Source organism: Rhinopithecus bieti, unplaced genomic scaffold (genome assembly GCF_001698545.2).
Source record: "Rhinopithecus bieti isolate Rb0 unplaced genomic scaffold, ASM169854v2 scaffold_20129, whole genome shotgun sequence".
Lineage (NCBI taxonomy): Eukaryota > Metazoa > Chordata > Mammalia > Primates > Cercopithecidae > Rhinopithecus > Rhinopithecus bieti.
In genome coordinates this window covers 88,258-113,044 of record NW_016809657.1, presented here as the reverse complement: position 1 = coordinate 113,044, position 24,787 = coordinate 88,258, and the positions used below count along the sequence as shown (strand labels likewise).

The window sequence follows — 24,787 nt, the reverse complement described above, 5'->3', positions numbered from 1 at the left end:
TGTAGATTGCTTTGAGCAGTATGCCCATTTTAATGATATTATTTTTTCCAATCCATGGGTGTGGAATGTTTTTTCATTTGTTCATGTTATCTATGATATTTATTTATTTATTTATTTATTTATTTATTTATTTAAGATGGAGTCTTGCTCTGTTGCCCAGGCTGGAGTGCAGTGGCATGATCTTAGCTCACTGCAATCTCCGCCTGCCAGGTTCAAGCGATTCTCCTGCCTCAGCCTCCCAAGTAGCTGCGACTTCAGGCATGCCCCTCCATGCCTGACTAATTTCTTTTTGTATTTTTAGTAGAGCTTACCATGTTAGCCAGCATGGCCTCAATCTCCTGACCTAGCAATCTGCCCACCTCAGCCTTCTAAAGTGCTGGGATTACAGGTGTGAGCCACTGACACCCGGCCCCATCTATGATTTTTTTTTTTTTTTTTTAGCAGTGTTTTGTAATTCTGCTTGTAGAGATCTTTTACCTCCCTGGTTAGAGGTATTCCTGGGTGTGTGTGTGTGTGTGTGTCTACTGTAAATGGGATTGTGTTCTTGATTTGTTTCTCAGGCTGAATGTTATTGGTGTATAGATACGCTACCGATTTTTACACATTGATTTTGTATCCTGAAATTTTGCTGAAGTTGTTATCAGTTCCAGAAGCCTTTTTATGGAGTCTTTAGGGTTTTCAAGGTATAGAATTATATTGTCCATTAAGACAGATCTTTGACTTCTTCATTTCATATCTGGATGCCTTTTATTTCTTTCTCTTGCCTGGGTGCTCTGGCTAGGACTTCCAGTACTATGTTGAATGGGAGTGGTTAGAGTGAGCATCCTTGTCTTGTTCCAGTTCTCAAGGGGAATGCTTCCAACTTTTGCCCATTCAGTATGATTTTGGCTATGGATTTGTCATAGATGGCTCTTATTATTTTAAGGCATGTTCCAATGGGAACTTTCTAATGTGTTTTAATATCCAAGAGAGCAAACACCTCTTCCGTACTTTTTCAAACTTTATTATTTTACCCAGATAAAGCTTATAATTATAAGATTTCTTCCCTCCCCTTCCAAAGAAAATCAGTGGCATTTTAAACAATTTATCTTAAAATTAAAAATTAATCTAGAAATACTTAATATCTCATCAATATTCAGTATTTCCTTATCCAGTTTGAAGTCAAGTATTTTATTATAACTGAGTTGTGATTTGTGCTCCTCTTCAGATAAATTTATTCCTATTTCTTCTCATGGCTGTTTGGTATTTTGTAATCATTATGAGTTGTATAGCCTTGTAATTCTGTTTGCTAATTTATTGCATCGCCTATGTTTTTAACATTCCTTCAGATATACATTTATATTTCAATATCGTAGTTTCATTCTTAGGGTTGTTTGTTTGTTTGTTTGTTTGTTTGTTTTTGACAGAGTTTGGCTGTGTCGCCCAGGCTGGAGTGCAGTGGTGCGATCTCGGCTCACTGCAACCTCCGCCTCCCGAGTTCAAGTGATTCTCCTGCCTCAGCCTCCCGTGTAGCTGGGACTAATTTTAGTAGAGACGGGGTTTCACCATGTTAGCCAGGATGGTCTCAATCTCCTGATCTTGTGATCCACCTGCCTCGGCCTCCCAAAGTGCTGGGATTACAGGCGTGAGCCACTGCGCCCAGCCAGCCCCATTCTTAGGATTTTTAAGTGACATTAAATACAGTGATTATTGTGTCTGCCCCCTTCCAAGAATCTTGCCTCATTTTTGTTTTCCATCTTGTTGCACAGGCCAGAAATTTCAGAACCATGTTCAGCTGTGCTTAGGGAAGGCAGGTGTTTGGGTCCTGATATGATTTCCAGGGAAGGCCTCTAACATGCCACCCTTAGGAATGATGCTCACTTTTGGTTTCATATAGAAAGAAATTCACATCATCAAGAATGCAGCCTCCTATTCTAAAGGGGTTTCAAAAATTCAGAATTGGTGTTTAATTTTACTAAATGTCTTTTCAGCCTCCATAGAGACTGATGTTTTATTTCCTTATTTAGACTGTTGATATGGTACAGTATTGATGATCAAAGAACTTTTGCAGTCTGGGAATAAATCCTTTTGTTAGATTTTTTCTGGGTGCTCTCAAACATAGTCCTCTGTTGAGACTTCTGTTGGTAAAAGTTCTGTAATGAAGTGATCCTCTCCTGTCAGGGTGGGTGGAAATTGATGAGATGGGGAAGAACGGGACTTTCTGGGGTGTGGCAGCGTTCTATGTCTTGATCATAAGATGATTACACAGGTGTATACAGTAGTCAAAGCTGGACAGAACACTTACGAAGTGAGCATTTACTACCTGTCACGTATGTCTCAATGAGTCACCAGCACACAGAGCTCAAGAGCTATGCAGAACCAGAGGTCTGTCTCCATCTCCATGGAGACCCGAGAGTGGAAGCACTGCAGGTCTCTTGCTGGCTGTTGGTCGGGGTCAGTACTGGACTGCAGGACTCCTGACTCTGACCAGAGCATTCCTCACTGTGTGTTACAGGAACAGGCAGAAGCTGAAGTGTGTCAGAGGAGGAGGCTGCTGATTCCAGTGAATGGTGCTGACCCCACTGAGAGTAAGTGTTTTGTGCCTAGAGATGCAGAAGGAATGGAGGCAATAGGGATGATATCCTAACTGCTGCCCCCATAGCTGAGAGGGCTCTTCTGGAGCATTCCCTGCTGGAAGTAGGGGGTCCTATGCCGATCCTGTGCTGATTGTCTCTGGAGCATCAAGACCCTAAATTCCTCTCTTCTTCAGTCAACACTTTGCTGGAGGCCTCACACACTGAAAGACATGCAAAGGAAATAATTCAGGACCAACTGGTGGGCTCCAAAAAGTTCTTCTATGAAGAAGGTGATGCAGGCTCTGCTGCATCCTGCGTGTGAAAGAATCTCTTCAGGAAACCAGAACTTCCTTTGTTTACCTTTTCTCCTACAAAGGGAAGCAGCCTGGAAGAAACAGTCTAGTACTTGACCCATGCCTCAATTAACTCTACCATCCAATATGGTGCGGCTTACCAAAGGTCCTAGAACTTTGTCAATGCACTTGGAGTAATTTTTATGAAATATTGTGTGTGATAAACTGTGGAAATGTATATAAGATGTTGGTGGCACAGAGTTATATGATTGTGTATTAAGGGTGGTTTTAGGATGTCATTTTTTTCAGTTCATCATGAGAGAAGTCCTTTTTATGAGAGAAGTCATCATGAGAAAAAAGCTTTCTTATATTGTAAGTCCCATCTATACTGGTATGTGCATTTAATGACATTTAACTACAAATGGTGTAATACCACAGTGGTTTGACTTAGAGTTTTTTTACTTTATAACTGGTTTATCTGGGTATTACACGCGTTTTAAATGCGGATCTTTCAACTTATGATGAGATTATCAAGACATAGCCCCATGCTAAGTCATGAGCATGTGGACTTACGATGGTTCAATTTAGATTTTTTTAGCTTTAAGATAGGATTATTGGGGCTTACCTCCATCTTAAGTAGAGAAACATCTGTATTGCCTAAAACGATATGATGTACATCTTTCTGTTTTCCTATTTTTGTGCATGTTGATGTAAGCATGGAAAAATTTTAGGAAATGCATTTGTTAGAATGTTTACATGGGCTGCCTGGTGCAAATCAGCAGTCAAAAATAACTAGATATATGACTAGCAATGAGAGGAGAAATCCTCCCTCTGGGGGAGGCACTGACTGTGTTCCAGTTCTCCCCTCTACGCCCTCAGAGTGGACCAGGGTTTGATGGCTGGCAACTTCTCAAGGGGCTGGTCTTAGTTGATGATTTTAGAGGTATATAGAGGTATTTATTTACAAATAAACAATATTTATAAATAAACATTTATATTTATTTATAAATATTTATTTGTAAGTAGACGTTTACATATGCCCAGGATTTTGAAGAGTGTGGTATCTGTGGGAAGCCATGTGTCTGGTTTGTCCTTCATGGAACTGCATCTTCCTACTTGTCCACAGCAGATGAGGACAGTGAGAATTATGTTAGATGTGAGACTGTGAAGAGCTTCTCTTTCAAGCGCCATTACAGTTGAACATTAGTGAACCCTGGGCCTCCTTTGGGCTCAGGGCAGAGCGAGTCTTTATCTGCCCCGGTATCTGCCATGGCATCAGGAGGGAGGAGTGGATGGTGCTTGGGAATGGTGTGAAATGTTTGCCGACTCAGGAGTGGATGGGCCCCTCTCGCTTCTGGTGGTCTGTGACCCCAAGTCCCTGGGCTGCATTTTACGGTAGAGATTCCTGAGCTGCATTTTAGGGTACAGATTCCCTATTTGAGTCACTTGGCTTCTCTCTAAGCATCTGACTCATCTCAGAAATACCAATTCTTAAACACTGTGACAATGGGACCTAGAATGGCCGACACATTAAGGCTTTGTCCTTGTGTCACGTCCTATTATTTTATTTAAAAACTTCAGTAATCATTTGGCTGGGTACGGTGGCTCACGCTTGTAATCCCAGCACTTTGGGATGCCGAGGCGGGCGGATCACAAGGTCAGGAGATCGAGACCATCCTGGCTAACACGGTGAAACCCCGTCTCTACTAAAAAAACAAAAAAAAAAAAAAAAAAGTAGCTAGGCATGGTGGTGGGTGCCTGTAGTCCCAGCTACTCGGGAGGCTGAGGCAGGAGACTGGTGTGAACCCAGGAGGTGGAGCTTGCAGTGAGCCGAGATCACACCACTGTACTCCAGCCTGGGCAACAGAGCCAGACTCTGTCTCAAAACAAAACAAAACAAAAAAAACCTTCAGTAATAATTTTAGCCTCTTTCCAACAAACTCTTCTCTATAGTAGCCCAGTTGTGGTAGGATAAATTACGGACGTAGTCGTTCAAGGAATTTTGGTCTTTTCCATCTAAAGGCATTGTGTGTTGTCTTGTTCCGGGACTGGTTTGGCTGGGACAAAGTTAGAATTGCCTCAAGATTTAGGCACATTCAGAGTGTTGTGTCCGTGGAGTTTTAGGAGGGGGTGGGCTTTCTGGTCTTTGCACTTCTGTCCTCTCCCACTTCCATCTGGCGTCCCACATGTTGTCCCCTGCACATCTGGAAGACACAGGGTGCTGCTGCCTCCTGGTCTTTGCTTTTGCAGGGCCTTCTGTGCAGGACGCTCGGCCTCAAAGCCCAGAGGGAGCCAGTCCAGCCCCAGCTCCCTCGTCCCTTCCGCAGAGGCCTTCCTTGAAGATGCATCTAGAATGTCAGCCGTATCAGTGTTTGTTAAGCTTATTCTTTTAAAGTAAGCTTCCTGACAACATGAAATTGTTGGGGTTTTCTGGAGTTGTTTCGTTTGTATAGGATTTGCTTTATCCCCAGGCCCAAACAGCACATGACACACGATAGCCACTTAAGACAGTGTGTCACTCGTGGTTAGTGTCCTTTGATGCTTCTGCCCCATGGAACCTATTTGAAGACCATGTTGTAATATCAAACAATACAAGGAAGCACGTCATACAGAAAATGCTCATGTTTATGAATTTTGACCAAAATAAACATGAAATCTTATATTAAAAGAGGTGTGTTTTTTGTTTTCTCCCTGTTCTCTCATCCTCCTGTGAATCAGATCTGAGTGACAGGCCAGGGCTGTGCTCCTGCTGAACTCCTTCCTTCCTTCCTCCCCTCTCTGCCTTCACGCTTGGCCTACAGGGGGTGTTTCCTGCAACTGATTCCCCGGAGTTTAAAGTGCCAGGTTCCTGGGGACCGGAATTCATACTTCCTTCCCCCACTCTCTCTTCTGCCTGCCCCTCCCTCTGGGGACAGGGACACCAGTGCTCGCCTGGCTCACCCACAGCCTCTCAGGAGGGTTCTCTGGGCAGCCGGGTTCCTGCATCCGGCTCTGATAGCTGTCGGGGAAGAGTCAGTGGGTCCCTGAGAGGCGGTCGGCCCTTGTCGCTGGGGGAGTCCCGTGGACACTTTCCTGTGGCTTCCTGCAGCCCTGGGCTAACCTTCACTTTCTCTGCCCCGGCCTTCCCTGCATCCCCATAAGTGTACCCAGATTGCTCAGCCCTGCAGGAACCTGACAGACACATATCCCGTTCCCCTTGCCCTGGAGAACCCGCTCTCCCTCTCGCCCACAGCTCTCAAGAGGCCCAGGCTTACCCGGACGTTGTCCGCCTTCCCCAGAGCGGACTTCTCCGGGGCTTCCCCCTGCCCTGCCCGCGGGCTTCTGGGCCTCACTTGGAACCCTGGGGCTGGGCTGAGCTGCAGGGAGGCTGAGCAGCCTGTAGAGGGCAGCACACGCGCGGCTTCCCAGCCAGCCGCCCTGGAGGCCGTGGAGGGGAGGCAGCCACGGTCCTAGAAGGGCCTGGGCTTGGGCAACATGGCTTCCCCCAGGGTTAGAGCCGCTTGTCCTCCCACCGCCCGCTCTCTCCTGATGACCAGGAGTTATCAAAGAACAGCCTCTGAGCTGCGTGGAGAAAGCCATGGAGACAGCCAGGTGAGTTGGGAGTCAGTTCAGAAAAGGCAGAGGGTCCCACAACAGGCCCAGAACCTAGTGGGGGAACCCGGAGAGCCCCCTGCGTGGGCGAACCTACTGCTCCATCGCCCACCCACCTCCAGTCCACAGAGAGCCCGCCCACACTGCCTGGCCTCCCTGGCACCCAAGGCGCTGCCAGGAGCCTAGGTCTCCAGAGAATCTACCTCAAAGAGGGATGGGAACCCACCCGGGGAGTATGGATGAACATACAGAGGCAGAAAGCAAAATGGGTGAGAACCCGAGGGAGGGAGAGAGAGTGGTTGCAGCGGGCCCTCAGAGGAGGAAGGAGGCTGCCTGGGCTGCACTTGTCATGGGGGCAGGTCCCAGGGCGGCCATTTCTGTATCTGTGGAAAGCACAGGGCCTGGGGTAGGGGACCTCTGTTTACACCCAGCTTAGCCTCGTTCCCTGAGGCTGGAACAGAGGTAGATAGGGGCAAACAGACCCTGAGCAAGAAGCGAACCCGAAGACAGAGCAACCCTGCCCAGATCTGGGGCCTGTGAGGGTACGAACCCAAAATATCTGAGACAGGTGTCAATCAAGTTAGAAAGTTTATTTTGCCAAGGTTAAGCAAGCGGCCATGACACAGCCTTAAGCTGTCCTGACGACATGTGGCCAAGGTGGTTGGTGTCAGTTTCCTTTTGTATATTTTAGGGAGACATGAGACATTAATCAATATGTGTAATGTACATTGACTTGGTCCAGAAGGGCGGGACAACTGGAAGTGGAGGCTTCCAGAGCATAGGTAGATAAGAGACACAAGGTTGCATTCTTTTGGTCTTCGATCAGCCTTTCACTGAATACACAACATATAGTAGGCTATATGGGTAGAGGTAGAGGAATAGTCACTTATGCCTTTGGCTCAGTGAACTTGCTTTTTTTTTTTTTTTTTTTTTTTTTTTGAGGCGGAGTCTCACTCTGTCACCCAGGCTGGAGTGCAGTGGCGGGATCTCTGTTGACTGCAAGCTCCGCCTCCCGGGTTCACCCCATTCTCCTGCCTCAGCCTCCCAAGTGAACTTGCATTTTTACATAAACAGTAGAGCGGAGGAAGCAGTCAGATATGCAATCTCAGGTGAGCAGAGGGATGACTTTCTGTCCCACACCTGTGAAGATCGGCTATCAATGTACATTGCCAGGGTGAAACTCAGCAGAACTGTTTTAGGGTAAGGATCTTGAGGCCCACAAAGAATTTCCTTGTGGGCAAATTGGGAAGGAGCTATGTAGCTTTTCTATCCTTGTAGCTATCTTATTTAGGAGTAAAGTGGGAGGCAGGTTTGCCTGACACAGTTCCCAGCTTGACTTTTCCCTTTGGCTTAGTGGTTTTGGAGTCCTGGTGTTATTTTCTTTTAAGAACAGATTAAATGAGATTTTGTGCAATGCACTGCACACCACCTTCCCTATAGACAGAGAGGGCCCGGAATTTGAGTCTGTGTTTTGTACAGCCTCATTTAAAAAACATGAAAAGAAACAGATGACTTTCACTGATATTCATTCATCTATTTCACCTGAGACCCTTCAGCTTTTAGGTGTCTGTGAAAGACAATGGAGAATCTCCTTAGAATCGGGAGTCCTGGATTCCAACCGTGACCCTGAGAAGCAGCCAGTTGTAGGACCTGGCACAGGTCACCTCCCCTCCATGGAAATGAAGATAAACCTCCCATCCTGTAGAGTTCACCGATTCTCTGTCTCTGTTTGCTCACTGAGGCATAAGTTACATGCAGTAAACTGTTCACTTTAGAAGAAAAGAAAAAAACAAAACAGGGTCTCACTGTGTCGCTCAGGATGGAGTGCAGTGGTGCGATCTCAACTCACTGCAACCTTGGTCTCCTGGGCTAAAGCGATCCTCCAACCTCAGCCTCCTGAGTAGCTGGGACTAGGTGCACACCACCACGCCTGGTCTTGAACTCCTGAGCTCAAGCGATCTGCTCACCTCAGCCTCCCAAAGTACTGGGATTACAGATGTGAACCACCGCACCTTGCCTTCACTGTTCACTTCTTTTTTCATTTCATCTGTGACAACTGTATACTCACATGTAACCATTATACAATCAAGACATAGGAAATTTCCCCCACCCCCAGAAAGTCATTTTCTGCCCCTTTTAGGCAATTTCCACCACATGGACAAGAGACAGCTACTTCCTCACCGGCTTTTAGGAGACTAATGACTTTCATATATCTAAGGGTACTTAGGAAAATCTCAAGTAAAAACTTATTCCAAGAATGTAAATGTGTTCAAAAATAAGGTACCATAACAATAGTATCAATAGGCAAACATAGAGTCTCAATGGAGGCTGAAAAGGCATTTAGGATAATCAGACACCTATTCTGGCTCTTAGAACGGAACAGGAGGACATTTCACAATGATGAGAATTTCTGTAAGAAAGCAAGAGCCAATTAATGTTGAAAGGCCTAAGTTTTCCCAATGAAATCAAGTCAAGATCAAAGTGCCTGCCTTCGCTAAACACCCTTCAACGTTGTCCTGAGAGTTACGACCTATGCAACATGATAGAGAACAAAAACAGAGGCAGGTCTCCTAAAAGGGAGAAGAAAAAAAAATCATGATATGAGGTATGATTGCATACTTAAAAATTGTAAGTTATAACAATAGTAATTTAAAACATGTATATGTGGAGGAATGTACACAAAATATAGCAGATAACCCTTTAGAAAATGTATTTACAAGAGCATTTATTTCATAAGGGTTACAGAACACATAATATACAAAGAAACAGCCTTAGTAAGAAATAGAAATAATTGGGGTGGAGTGGGGGAGGAGAGCATTATGAAAAACAGCACATTTTACTACAATTGTTTTACTATTTCCCTACTAATGTGGGAAGTCCCTTAGAGCAGGTACTGCATATTTTAATCTTGGCGTACATTTTGCCTGGTACATAATCAATTCTCACTAAGTACTTGTAAAATAATTGTATGCAGGAGGTAATAAACATTTTCTGTTATTGTTACTCCTCGTTAGATAACTCATTCCTAGCTGGGCACGGTAGTTCATGCCTATAATCCCAGCACTTTGGGAGGCTGAGGCAAGTGGATTGCTTGAGTTCAGGAGTTCAAGACCATCCTGGGCAATACAACAAAATATTGTTCCTACAAAAAATGCAAAAATTAGCTAGGAGTGGTGGCCTGTGCCTGTAGTTCTAGCTACTCAGGAGGGTGAGGTGGGAGGATCTCGAGCCCAGGAGGTTGAGGCTGCAATGAACCATGATTGCACCACTATACTCCAGCCTGGGCAACATAGTGAGATCCTATCTCAAAAAACCAAAAACAAAAAAAACTCTTTCTTCTAGGTAGAGTTTCTGCCTTCATAGTGGTTTTTAATGCTGATTCATAATAGAATCTCTTTTAGGGAGCTGTGAAATATATGCTGGGTCTACAGAAAAGATTGTTGACGTGAGTGGAAGATAAGGCACTTCAGCATACATATGATAACTATAAAAGAAGAACCAAATGGAAATTTTAGAACTGAAAATTCCACTCTCTGAAATGAAAAATATATTTGGATTTTCTTAAGAGAGATTGAACAGGGCTGGGTGCAGTGGCTCATGCCTGTAATCCCAGCACTTCGAGAGGCTGAGGGCGGGTGGATCACCTGAGGTCAGGAGTTCAAGACCAGCCTGGCCAACATGGTGAAACCCTGTCTCTAACAAAAATACACAAATTAACTGGGCATGGTGGCATGTGCCTGTAATCCCAGCTATTTGGGAGGCTGAGGCAGGAGAATCACTTGAACCCAGGAGGGGGAGTTTGCAGTGAGCCGAGACTCAATTACTACTTTTTGTCATTCCTCCATCTAAAGATGCTTCAAGCCCAACATCTAGAAATCTCAACAGACTGTCCTCTGGACTCAAAAACTGGGCTTGTATAATTTGCTCCAACCGCTAACCTTTACTTTTCTTTTGTTTCCATAGACATGCCTCTTATTAAATACCTCACTGACCACACCATATAGAGGCCTAACCTAGATGAAAGACCACCTATAACATCACCTCCTGAAATGAGATACAACTGCTTAACTGGATAAAACTCGTCTCATGACTAAGAGACTTACTCAATAAGATATGGGGCAATATATTTAGACTTACGTCCTGCCTATTCCAATTTATGTTCCTGTTTTCCTTTATAGGTCTCTTGCCACTCAGTTACTAACCTGAATCTTCTCTCCACAGCCATCCACTCGACTTTTAATACATGAAACTTCTCGGGAAGTTCCAGACGAGGGAAATGAAGGGGTTAAAAAATGCTATTTTAGCATATTGACTATTTAAGTTAAAGATACTTGAAAAACAGCAAGTGTGAAAAGATCACGCCCTGCGAGTGGGACAAGGGAACTTTTCGCATTTCATAAAGACACGAGCTACTGGGTTTAGGGCCCAAGCTTATCCAATATGACCTCTTCTTAAGCAGTTATATCTGCAAAGAACCCATTTCTGAATAAGATCACATTCACAGGTACCAGAGTGTAGGGCTTCAAAATATGCTTCGGGCGGACACATTCAACCCATAAAAGCATACCAAGAAAATACGGTCTACGTACAGGGAAAGAAGAAATTGACAGATACCTCGGGAAGCTCAGACATTGGACTTTTTGGGCAAATGCTTTAAATCAGCAACTTTAAATATGCTCAGATATTTAAAGGAAGAGTGTGTGTGTGTGTGTGTGTGTGTGTGTGTGTGTGTGTGTGTATTCTAGAAGACTGCGCAGGATTAAAACAGTAGCTCGCAGCCCATGGCTTCCAGAGTGAGGCTGAGGAACCCATGGGCAAGGGCTGGAGGGAAATATTCTAGGGAAACCCAGAGCAGCACCTACACCTTTCCTTTGGGGAAACATCGATGCATCTATACATATGTATACTTACCTGTATGAACATATAGAGAGTATCCATAAAGAGATAAGAATTATTAAAAGGTCCCCAGTGGAAATCCTGGGGCCAAAAAAATTAAAGTAGCTGAAGTAAACGATACAGCAGAGGGATTCCACAGCAGATTTGATCAGGCAGAAGAAAGAATCCGCTCATTTGAAGACAGGAGAAAAGAACAGGCCAGACAGCCTCTGCGGTGTGCACGGAGGGCAGGAACTGCTTCACAAAAGCAGACCTTCCCTTGCTTGTCTTTTCTCACACTAGAGAAAGCAGTAGATGATCCTATCTTTGAAGAGTGTGTTGTTAACATCAAGCATAAGAAGAAGGCAATTAGGGGTGAAATCCTGAGATATGTATGAGTTAATGACTAAATTAACTATGGAAACTGACATAAAAAAAGCTTTGTTTTTCTTTTTGCCCCTGTCCTCCCATTCTCCTCTGAAACAGCTCTGAGTAAACACAGGCTGTGTTCTTGCTGTGACTCACACCTCCCTGCCTTCTCTTCCTTCAGGCTTGCTGAAGTGGGTGGGGGGTTGTTTCCTGCCTCTGACTCCCTAGAATTTAAAGTGACAGAGTCTTGGGGACTGGAATCCAGCACCTCCTTCTGCCCCTCCCTGTGGGGACAGGGACACCAGCACTGGCCTGACTCACCCACAGCCTCCCCCGGGGTTCTCTGTTTGCACCTGGGGCTACTAACTGCTGCAGTCCAGCTCTGATGGAGCTGTTAGGGAAGGGGCAGTGGGTCCCTGAGTGGTGAACTGGCCCTAGTTGCTGGGGAGGTCCTGGTTCTGGGGAAGTCCCATGGTCCCTCTCCTGTGGTTTCCTCCAACCCTGGGCGGACCTCCACTTTTTCTCCTTCAACCCTTCCTGCATCCTCATCAGGGGGCTCAGGTGTGCTCAGCCCTGGAAGCACGTGGGAGACCCATTTCCTGCACCCCTTGCCCTGGAGGACCTGCTCTCCCTCTCGCGCACAGCTCCTGGGAGGCCCAGGCGTGCCCCCCACTGTCCACCTTCCCCAGAGGAGAGGTGGGGCTGCTCTGTGCTCCCCACTGCTTCCCTCCTGCCCTGACCATGAGCTCCTCAGCCTCACTTGGAGCCCTGGGCTGTGAGCTATGGTTTGAAGCCTCCACAATCCTCCAGTCACATCTTTCCTCCTCTTAGAGTTGACCATGCTTTTCGTCCTGCTCAATTCTCCCTTTTTTTTCTTCCCTTTTCCTCCAAGACAACACCAGGTAGGGCACTATGTGTGACCCCTCATTACAGGCGACCTTTGTTCTTCATTTTTCCTGACATTTGGCCTCTACCCCAAGTCCCCGAAAACATACAGTTAATAAAATTCTGTGAGACCCCCTCCAAAAATGAAGAGGATGGTCTGTGTTCTTGAGATGGGCAAAAGTGAGAGTTCAGTGTCATGCTCCACCCAAATACCAGCCCCTCTCCCCAAAACCTCAATCACCATTATGCTGGTGGAAGGAAGCGGTTAACGAACGTGCTTGCAGTTAGTATCTTGCACTATCACCCGTGTGTCCCCTCTGCATCCCACAGGCAGGACCGAGGGCTCGCGCCTTCCTTCAGCGGTCCTGCCACTGGTGAGTCCTCACCGCGGTGTAAAGTTCTCGTTGTGAGCTGACTTTGTAAACTGAGATTGGTAGTAGTGTGAGTGCAAGGACATATTATGTATAAAATGTGCAGACTTCTAGGTCTCTTTCAGATTGATTGAGGTTTTTGCTAACAGCCCTTTTTAAGATTCCTTATATTATAAAAAAAAAAAAAAAAAATGCCAAAGCAAGATTACAGGAACTATGAGAGTTTGCATGTTGTCTTTCTACAAGTTAATGCTAAATTCAGAAAAGCAGTAATATTTTGACCTCTAAAAAATTACACAACGGACTTTTAAAATAGTTTACAGTGGGTGAACTTACCTGCGACAACTAGAAGAATGGCTGTGTCAGGCCAGTGGCCCTGAAGAGAGAATGTGTGGATGACCATTGTAGACGAGGCCAGCAACATGAATTTCACAGTTTTGGGAATGTGAGCTCTATATGTCCCAAAGGAGGCTTTGATCCCTCCATCAGTCTTGCCTTAATTAAATGCATTTCAATGCACAATTGCTTTTTAAAATCTTGGAGCTAACACAAATCACATTAAATGTTTTATGACAGTACATTCAGATTGATCTTCTTTTAGACAAGGGTATTATATTTTACTGCATGGGTAAGCCACATTTTAATTCACTGCTGCTGCCTAGGGGCAGCTGGTTAGATCCTATCCTGACTTTGCCTTTGCTAATTCCAACAGCGTCGTACTAAATACCCTTGTATGTGTCGTGTGTCCACATATCCATGTGCACCAGCTTATTGGGCAACTCCTTACAAGTTGAATTCTACTTCTGTACTTCTCCTTCTGTGGGATAAATGACTTCAGAAGTTTCTTTAAATGTTCACAAATTTTCCTCCAAAAAAACCATTGAACCCAGCTTACAGTCACACGTAATCCACAAATGTGCCTGTGCCCCTACACCCTTGCTACACTTAGCTTTCATTCGTTACTAGTCTAAGATGTAAAACATGACACATCATATTGCTATGTATTTTTGTTTCTTCATGGTATTAGGAATTTTCAAGGATACAGGAGTTTTTGGTATTGGGAGTAGATGACCAGGGGATCCAGATGAGGCAGTAGGGGAGGGCGGCAGGGAGGACTGAATTCACAGCTGTGCATCTGGAAAACCGTGGTCAGCTGGGGCCAGTCCCTGCCACCCGCCATACCTGTGAATGGAGGTAAGATCTCCGTCCTCAGGCTGTCAGGGTGACTTCAGATGAGCCTGGAGCTGAGCTCAGTTCCTGACACCAGGTCCTGGCTCTGTCAGTGCTGGGCTGGTCCAGTCACCTGGCGTGCCAAGTCCTTCCACGCCATTCCTCTATCAAAGTAGGAATTGAGAAGTTCTGACGGCTCAGAATTCCAGACTCTCAGGGTATGAAGGACTCCTGAGATTGAAGGCTGTGAATGGCTGGGCCCTGCCGTGCTCCCCCTCTGGCTCTGTGTCTCTGGTGTGGCCCCAGCTCCTGCTTGTAAAGTGAAGAGGAGATACAAATCTTCAGCAGCCCTGTGTAAACCTCAGAGGGCTGTGTTAGCAGGTGTGGGAGGACAGATCACATCCTCAGGGCTGGCGTCAGTCACTCTGGACTGGATCCCCGAGGCACCTGTCCTCCACCCAGCAGAGGCTGCATCTGTCCTCCACCCAGCAGAGGCTGCATCCTACTTGCACCTCGGTACTGGCTCCCTGACCTTGTGGCAGAAGCTTCTGAAGACTAGGGTGGAGCCCCATGGGGAGGGGCCATGGAAGAACAGAGGACCCAGACCTCAAGTGAGGACAGCGATAACACTGCAGGGCCACAGCCTGGTTTAACTGTCATGCTTGCAGTTGTCCTTCTGGTAGGCGCCTGGCCTGGGCTGCAGTTTGAAGACTGAGCAGGAAATGTCTCTATCCAGGTGGCTGCAGATGGCTACTCACCCAGCCCCTACTGAGAGGCCACAGTCCGTCCCAGTTCTGGTCCCCTGTCCTGTATCCAGGAGTGGCAGGGCAGTGAGGCTCTAGCTTCTAGGTCAGGGATGGGGACAGTAGGGACAGTGCCATGCCCCAAGCCTGTGCTCTTGGGCAGCTGGTGTCCTGCTCCCAGCCAGAGACTGCACATCTTCATCTAGTGGATTTTCCTAACAACCCGGGGAGATGAGGGTAGGTTGTTTTCCCTGTTTTACAAGTGGCAAAATGAGATTCAGGGCTAGAGTTCTCTGAGCAGCTGCTTCTCTGATCTCTGTCCTGCCCTTGGCCTTTGGGAGCTCCTATGGGCCCTCAGCAGAGTCCGCAGGGCTCTTGGAGCCTGTCCTTCGGCCATGAGCTGAGGCCACCACTGCGCTCACCTCATAGGCTTGGGGGGAAAGTGATTCATCCAGGAAGTAGACAGTGAGCTCTTTACTCTGGGAATACCAGTGCCTGGAGTCTGCTGAAGACAGGGAAGACAAACGAACCCCATGTGAATCCTGCTCCCTGGAGCCCACAGTGTGGTGGGAGAGGTGACACCAGGGATTATATAACTAATAGGAGGTAGCATGAGGGAGGCCTGAGATCTCACCACCCTTGCCTTCCCCTCCTCCAGAGAGGCCGTGCTGGAGGGAGATCATGTCCTTGCAAGGCCATAGGATGTGGTATTGTTGGCTTGGAAGATGTGGTTTGATTATAGTCACCATTGAGGGTCATGGAGGGAAGCTAAGCTCTCCTTTAGACTTTTTTTTTTTTTCTGGCTGGGCCAGAGAATTAAATTGACATAAGACAGGTCCACTGGAGACAAGCACACACATTTATTTAATGCAAGTTTTACCTGGCACGGAAGAACCAGTGAGAGTCAGTTACTTATTTACTGAATTAGACCAAGTAACTCGTGAAGAAGCAAGTAATTATGTGGGGAGCTAAAAGATGATAGTGGATCCATTCTAACATGGTCTGCGCAGTACCCTTTTGGCTTCGACTTTTCATCCTTCAAAATACGGAGATTGTCGGCCAGGCGCGGTGGCTCACGCCTGTAATCCCAGCACTTTGGGAGTCCAAGGCAGGCAGATCATGAGGTCAGGAGATCAAGACCATCCTGGCTAACACGGTGAAACCCCGTCTCGACTGAAAATACAAAAAAAATTAGCGGAGCGTGGTGGTGGGCGCCTACAGTCCCAGTTACTGGGGAGGCTGAGGCAGGAGAATGGCGATAACCCAGGAGGCGAAGTTTGCAGTGAGCTGAGATCACGCCACTCCACTCCAGCCTGGGAGACAGAGCGAGACTCTGTCTCAAAAAAAAAGAAAAAAAAAAAGGAGATCGTCCTATGTTTCCCTGGGGACTTTCATCCCCTGCTTTTAGGAAACACAAAAGAGGTCAAAGGATCTTCTTGCACGAGCTGTTTTTCAATAGCCTTTAATTCATAATAGTCAATGGACCAGGGTGGGCAGGGTGCAATGGCTCACACCTGTAGTCCTCCCAAGACAGGCAGATCACCTGAGCCCAGGAGTTCAAGACCAGCCAGGGCAACATAACAAAACCCTGTCTCTACAAACAAAACAAAACAAAACAAAAACAAACAGAAAAACACAGAAAATTATGTCATGTGAAAGAATCCACACAGAATGCTTACCATCTGATTCCATTTCTTATTAAAATTCAATCTATTCAGACAAAAAAACAGAAGAATTATTGCTGGAGACATAGGAGCAAAGCAGAAGAGAGGATTACATTGAAGAATGAAGAAATTCTGGGGTGTGGTGGACATGACATTTTCCTATTGTGGTGATAGTTTCTCGGTGTATACACACGTGTCAATCTACCAAACTACACGCTTTAAAAATGTACACTTTGTGGCCGGGCTCAGTGGCTCACGCCTGTAATCCCAGCACTTTGGGAGGACGAGGCGGGTGGATCACGAGGTCAGGAGATCGAGACCATCCTGGCTAACACAGTGAAACCCCACCTCTACTAAAAAATACAAAAAAATTAGCCGGGTGTGGTGGCGGGCACCTGTAGTCCCGGCTACTCGGGAGGCTGAGGCAGGAGAATGGCGTCAATGCGGGAGGCAGAGCTTGCAGTGAGCCGAGATCTGGCCACTGCACTTCAGCCTGGGCCACAGAGCGAGACTCTGTCTCAAAAAAAAAAAAAATGTACACTTTGTTTCATATCCATTATACCTCAATAAATCTATTTTTAAAAACCTCCAACAGAATATAAACACTTGAGTGTATACTGTATTCCCTATAGCACTTGCACATAGATCATGGAACTATGTTGCATAAAAAGTCAGTATCCAATTAAAATGGAATTCTAAAAAGTAATTAACATTAAAATGTGCAAGGGAAAGAGGAGCAAAAAACTTAGACTAGACAATGGTAGCTTAAATGGTAAACTTACAGGTCTGTTTCAACTATATCAATTATTGCACTACCTGTAAATCCACTGAGCACTACAGTGCAATGGTAGAAATGGTTGGAAGGGCAGAAAAAGCAAGACTCAACTATATCTTGTCTATATGAGATGGGCCTTAAAAGGAAGACACAGATGCTGTCTGTTGAAAGTAAATAGATGGGGCCGGGCGCGGTGGCTCAAGCCTGTAATTCCAGCACTTTGGGAGGCCGAGACGGGCGGATCATGAGGTCAGGAGATGGAGACCATCCTGGCTAACACTGTGAAACCCTGTCTCTACTAAAAATACAAAAAACTAGCCGGGCGAGTTGACAGGCGCCTGTAGTTCCAGCGAGGGCTGAGGCAGGGAGAACTGGCGTGAACGCGCGGGAGGGGCGGAGCTTGCAGTGAGCTGAGATCCGGCCAATGCAGCTCCAGGCCCCGGCTACAGAGGCGAGACTCCGTCTCAAAAAAAAAAAAAAAAAAAAAAAAAAAAAGAAAGTAATAGATGAAAAAAGATACACCATGGCAGCACCATGCAGAGTGTAAGGCCAAGAAAACTGCCGTGGCTATCTCAGTATCAGATGAAGCTGATTTTGTTGGCGGTGGAGGAGAGCCGAGTTACCCTACGTTGAAGGCGGCTAATCCGTACGGGTCCACAGCACCTTCAGCTCTTCCCCTCCTGAGAAGAAAGAATTGGACTGAGGGCCATGAGGCAGAAGGAGAGACGGAGGCAAGTTTTAGAACAGGAGTGAAAGTCCATTAAAAAGCTTTAGAACAGGAAGGAAAGGAAGGAAGGGAAAGAAAAGAAGGGAAGTACTTGGAAGATGGCCGAGCAGGTGACTTGAGAAACAGTGCATAGCCACCCGCCTGAGTCAGGGTTTTATAGGTTGGCATACTTCTGGGATCTTGGCTTACTTCTCCCAACTCCTGAAATCTTATTGGGAAGCTGCTGATCAGTTTCAGGTGTTTTCTATGTATTAGGAGACTCTTTTTCTGGCATCGGCTGTAACCAGTTCTTACTTTAGAGACACGGTTATCAACCACCTGATGGTCACCTAACACTGCTGGTGTCAGAAGCAGGGAGCCCTCTCCTGCCCTGCTTATACCTATCTAGCTACCTACTGTAACAATTTTAGGACACAAAATATTGTGGGAGATCAAATATCTCCCATATTTGTATGGGACCTTTGTAGTTAAAAAGGTTAATTATTCAAGGAGTGTAATAATAATCACAAATTGTATATGCCTAGTAATACAGCTTCAAAACACATGATGCAAAAATAGAATTAAAAAGAGATTAAATCAGCTGTTTCTCTGCACTTGGTAGCGTGATCAGATGAAAACGCCAGTAAAGTGGCAAGTGACCTGCACACTGTGAACCACCTTGATTTAACTGACATTTAAAGAGCAGGAGTGGAACATCCACTGAACACTCATTCCTTTCTATGATCATGATACTTTCACCAAGATAGACCAGGTTCTGGGCTATAAAACACCTGATATGATCTCTAAACTTAATGAAACTAAACTGGAAATCAGTAACAATATTCATAGAGAATTCTAAAATTTTGAAATTGAACAACACACTTCTAAAAATCTGTGGTTCAGAGAATAAAGCAAAAGGGAAGGTAAGATATTTATTTTAAAGTAAATAATAATGACAATATAACACATCAAAACTGGTAGGAAATGGCTAACAGTGCTCAGGGTGAAATACACAGCTTTCAATGTTTCTATTAAAAAATTGGGGGCTGGGGAAGTGAGTTACAGAGGAAGGGTATGCAGTTCCTTTGTGCAGTGATAAAAATATTCTAAAATTGATTATAGTGATGATTGCATAGCTATGAGTATATTAAAAACTATTGAAATGTAGACTTTAAATGGGTGAATTATATGAATAATCATAATTATTAACTATGGGAATTGTGTCTCATTAAAGCTGTCAAAAAAAGAAAAAACATGAAAATTATGGCCTGAGGAGCTATGTTAATCAATCATAAAATGTAAGTGTAAATTTAAACCAAACAAAGTAACAGGAAGGAACATAAGTCAAGGAAATAGAATACAAACCACAAAAAGAATTGACCAAACGAACTATGTGTGGTGGCTTACGCTTGTAATCCCAGTATTTTGGGCGGCCCAGGCAGGCAGATCACTTGAGCTCAGGAGTTAGACCACTCTGGGCAACATGGCAAAACCCCAGCTCTACAAAATATGCAAAAATTAGATAGGCATTGTGGCACACGCCTGTCTGTGGGGACTGAGGTGGCAGGGCCACTGGAGCCCGGGAGGCAGAGGAGGCAAAGGTTGAAGTGAACCGAGATTATACCACTGCACTCCAACATGGAGGACAGAGGGAGACCCTGTCTCCAAAATACATACATACATACATACACACATACATAAATAGACAAAATGAAAAGTTGGTCTTCTGAAAGGATTTTTAAAAACACTCATAAACCCCTCATTAGATGAGAGGGAGTAAGGGTGTGAGAGCAGAGAAAGGAGACGCAGACATTGCCTGAACCTAGAGGGACTCCAGCCTGGGAAGGAAGGATTTGGGAAACATGGGTTGGCTTCACTGTCACCAACTATAGGACAGGCGTTGATGTGGAAGATGGCTACATTTTGTCTTGTTTAGATGGAGGCAGTTAAATTGAGCCCAACATAAACAGCTTTCATTGTAACCATTTTGGTTTTGCTTAAATTAATTTCCTACTTTTAAACACTCACAACTTAAAGCAAAGTTACAAAAACTGTACAATAAAAACATTTGAAAAAATAGCTGTTGATGTGATGAAAGCTGTTATTGAATTCTTTAGTGTGTACTTTCTACAAACAAGGAAATTAACATCAACACGTTACCACTATCTAATACCCAGACTCTATTCCGATTTCTCCAGTTGTCTTCTAGTTGTCATTTATAACATAGAGATCATGGCCAGAATCCCTGATTTGCTGTTTCATCTTTTTTTGTCAGTCTTTGATATTTAGTGGGAACAGCTTGTCAAGGTCCTTTGTAAAGCAGTAATTAATTACTTCATGTTTGATGCTATATCCTGACTTTCTGTACGGTTATATATATTATAACCCTCATTTGTAAAACTGAGTATGTTTATGTGTGTGTCTGTGTGTATTTGTATGTGTGTGGAGAGAGACAGAATTCACCTATTGGTCAATTAAACACTTGGTGAAACTAAATATATTAAATGCTATTTCTGCGTGAAGGGCTCATATGTGTTTTTAAAAAATTCTTATAAAATATTTTCTTTCCAACCACAGTGGTGTGTGCCTGTTATCCACATTTCTTGGGAGACTGAGGCAGGAGGATCACTTCAGGCCAGGAGTTTGAGCCTATAGTAAGATATGATCACACCTGTGAATAGCCACTGCATTCCAGCCTGGGCAACATAGCAAGACTCTGTATCAAAAAAACAAAAATAACTCTTCTTGCTCACATTTTCTGGGATAAATGTATTTTATGTTTTAATATGAGAAAAGGATACAGAGGTGTTTTCCTTTGTCTTTTCATATTGGTTTTGTTTTGTTTTGTTTTGTTTTTTTTTGAGACGGAGTCTCGCTCTGTCACCAGGCTGGAGTGCAATGGCGCGATCTCGGCTCACTGCAATCTCTGCCTCTCAAGGTCAAGCTATTCTTCTGCCTCAGCCTCCCGAGTACCTGGGATTACAGGTGTGCAGCACCATGCCCAGCTAATTTTTGTAGAGGGAAGGGTTTCACCATGTTGGCAGGATGGTCTCAATTCTCTTGACTCATTGATCCACCCGCCCTTGCATCCCAATGCTGGATTACAGCGTGAGCTATTGCACCTGCCCTTTTTTTTTTTTGTTTTTTTTTAATAGAAAGCGCCCTCGCCGGGCGCGGGTGGGCTCAAGCCTGTAATCTCAGCCTTGGAGGCCCGAGACGGGCGGATCACGAGTCGGAGATCCGAGACCATCCTGGCTAACACGGTGAAACCCCGTCTCTACTTAAAAAAAACTACAAAAAACTAGCCGGCCGAGGTGGCGGCACCGGTAGTCCCAGCTACCCGGGAGGCTGAGGCAGGAGAATGGCGTGAACCCGGGAGGCGGAGCTTGCAGTGAGCTGAGATCCGGCCACAGCACTCCAGCCTGGGTGACAGAGCGAGACTCCGTCTCAGAAAAAAAAAAAAAAGAAAGAAAATAGCTGGCCCTAACAGGCCAAGGGATAAACATGAATATGAAAGAATGAAAGTTTGGAGCTGGAAAAAATGTCCAAGCACTGATGGATTTTGGCACTTGGGGTGAAGGGAATGTGAGATGGAGCCTGGGAGGGGTGAGGTCTGGAAGCCACTCACGCCCATCTCTCCTTTGTCCCCACAGGTCCTAGCTTACTCTGCCACCACTGCCCTGCAGGAGGAAGTTTCCCAGCAGACAGTAGCCCCACAGCAACAGTGGCACAGCTTCCAAGAGGAGAAGTGTCCAGCAGGTGCACTCTTATTTTTAAAAATCAGTTTATTTTTAATTGACAGATAAACATTGTGTATATTTATGATGTACACCATAATGTTTTGAAGTATGCACACATTGTGGAATGGCTAAATCAAGCTAATTCACATACTTATGTATTTGTGGTAAGAACACTTAAAAATCTGCTCAGCAATTTTCAGCTGTATGGATACAGAGCCCTGGCATAAGCCCTCTTTGCCCTTTTTAGGTGTGGATTCTGTAGCCTTCCTTATCTATGGGTTCTGCATCCATGGTTGCAACAAACCACATATCAAAAATATGCAGAAAAAATAAAATGATAATATGTCAATAAAAGTAGATAAAAGCAATGCTTTATAGCACTTATTTACATATCATGTCTATTGCATTAGGTAGTACAAGTATTCTAGAGAAGATTTAAAGCATATATGCCTGGGTTTTATGCAATACAATCCCAATTTATATCAGGGACTTGAGTATGTGCCGGGTTTGTTTCATGGAATATATTCCCTGTGGATAGTAGGAAGGACTGTACAACACATTGTTTTAATAACTGTAGTCACCATGTTCCACAATACATCTCTTGAATTTATTCTCCCTAACTGAAATTTTGTATCCCTTGACTAACATCTTCCCAATCCACCATCCAACTCAAGCCCTAATAATCACCATTCTACTCTCCACCTCTATGAGATCAACTTTTTCTGATTCCACATATGTGAGATCGTGAGGTGTTTGTCTTTCTGTGCCTGGCTTATTTCACTTTGCATAGTACCCTCCAGGTTCATCCACGCTGTCACAAATGACAGAATTTCCTTCTTTTTAAAGGCTAAATAATATTTCATTGTGTCTGTGTGTCACATTTTCTTTAACTTTTCACCCATCCATGGACACGTAGGTTGATTCCATGCCTTGACCATTGTAAATGCTCCACTGCATGTGGGAGGGAAGGTATCTCTTCAACATACTGTTGTCATTTCCTTTGGGTGTATGCCCAATAGTGGGATTGCTAGATTATATAGTTGTTCTATTTTTTGTTTTTTGAGGAACCTCCATACTGTTTTCCATAATGGCTGTGCTAATCTCCATTCCCATCAACAGTGTACTAGCATTCCTTTCTCTCCCCATCATCATCAACACTTGTTATCTTTTGTCTTTTTGGTAATAACCATTCTTATAGGTGTGAAGTGATATTTGATTGTGGTTTTAATTTGCACTTCCCTGATGGTTAGTGATGCTGAGCATTTTTTTCATATACTTGTTGGCCACTGCTGTGTCTCCTTTTGAGAAGTGTCTATTCATGTCCCATGCCCATGTATCCACTTTACTTGGATTATTTGATTGCATGCTATTGAGATGTGAATTCCTGTGTATTTTGGATTTTAACCAAAATCTTGGATCTTTTGGATATTGACCCTCATTCTCTAGGTTGTCTCTTCACTCTGTTCATTGTTTCCTTTGTCATGCAGAACCTTTATAGTCTAATGTAACCTCATTTGTCTGTTTTTCCTTTTGTTGCCTGTGCTTTTGGGGTCATAGTCAAGAAATCATTGCCCAGACCAACATAATGAAAAATTTCCCCTATGTTTTCTTGTGGGTTTTACCCTTCCAGGTCTTATGTTTTAATCTGTAGTCCATTTTGAATTAATTTTTACATATGATGTGAGATGAAGGTCTTATTTTATTCTTCTGTATGTCGATATCTACTTTTCTCAACACAATTTATTGAAGAGACTGTCCTTTCCCTGTTTTGTCTTCTTGGTATCTTTCTCACAATCAATCGATTGTAAATGTATTGATTTATACCTGGGTTCACTATTTTGTTCCATCAGTTTATTTATCATTGTTATGCCATTACCATTCAGTTTTGATTACTATACTTTTGTAATATATTTTAAAATCAGGTCATATGATGCCTCCATCTTTGTTCTTTTGTTTGTTTTGCTTAAGATCACTTTGGCTATTTGAAGTCTTTTTTAGTTCCATACAAATTTTAGAATTGTTTTCTCTATTTTGGCGAAAAATGTCATTGGAATTTTGGTAGGCATTGCATTGAATGTATAGATCACTTTGGGTAGTATGGACAATTAAACAATATTGAGTTTTCTAATCCATGAATGTGTACTGTCTTTCCATTTATTTTTGTTACTTTCCATTTCTTCATCAATGTTTTGCAGTTTTCAGATCTTTCACCTCTGTCATAAATTCATTTAAAAGAGTTGCTGCCTTGACATCCATTTGTAGGTCTGATATAAGTTGTTTAAAACCCAATCATACCACAGCATCGTTTGCCCAGTTAGCAATTCCTTTCCCTGTTCAATTGTTTATGATATAGCACATTTGTTCTTTATCTCCCTGACCCTAAACCCAATACATCCCACAGCAGCTGACTACAATGAAACCTAATGGTTTGGCAGGGCATGGTGGCTCATGCCTGTAATGCCAGCACTTCGGGAGGCCAAGGCGGGAGGATCACCTGAAGTCAGGAGTTTGAGACCAGCCTGACCAACATGGGGAAACCCCGTATCTACTGAAAAAAAAAAAAAATTTAGCTGAGTGTGGTGGTGGATGCCTGTAATGCCACCTACGTGGAAGACTGAGGCAGAAGAATCGCTTGAATCTGGGAGGCAGAGGTTGTGGTGAGCCGAGATCGCGCCATTGCACTCCAGCCTTGGCAACAAGAGCAAAACTCCGACCAAAAAAAAAAAAAAAAAAAAAAAGAAACCTTATCGTTCACACCAGAGCTGTGTAAATAAGCATAAAGAAGTTTCTTGTGAACGTCTTGGGAAATCCCCTGGATCCCCATCAGGGCAAGGCTAGATTTTATAGCCACTCTACAGGGAGAAACGTCAAGACCAAATCAGAAGAGAATGCAGCTATCTCCTTGGCTAAATTTATTCCTAAGTTATTTATTTATTTATTTATTTATTTATTTATTTATTTATAGCTATTGTAAGTGGGATTTTTCAGATAGTTTCTCTCTTTCTTTCTTTTCTTTTCTTTTCCTTTTCTTTTCTTTTTTTTTTTTTTTT

General features: G+C 44.3%; 1 protein-coding gene across 1 annotated transcript in view; it reads left to right on the top strand.

Moving 5' to 3' along the window:
* The first annotated feature begins 14,692 nt into the window (after positions 1-14,692).
* Positions 14,693-24,787, top strand: part of TNFRSF10C (TNF receptor superfamily member 10c) — a 17,909-nt gene continuing 7,814 nt past the window's right edge. The window contains exons 1-2 of the mRNA XM_017889959.1: positions 14,693-14,788; positions 21,651-21,756. Of these exons, the coding sequence (XP_017745448.1) occupies positions 14,693-14,788; positions 21,651-21,756 (202 nt within the window). The remainder of the gene's footprint in view (positions 14,789-21,650; positions 21,757-24,787) is intronic.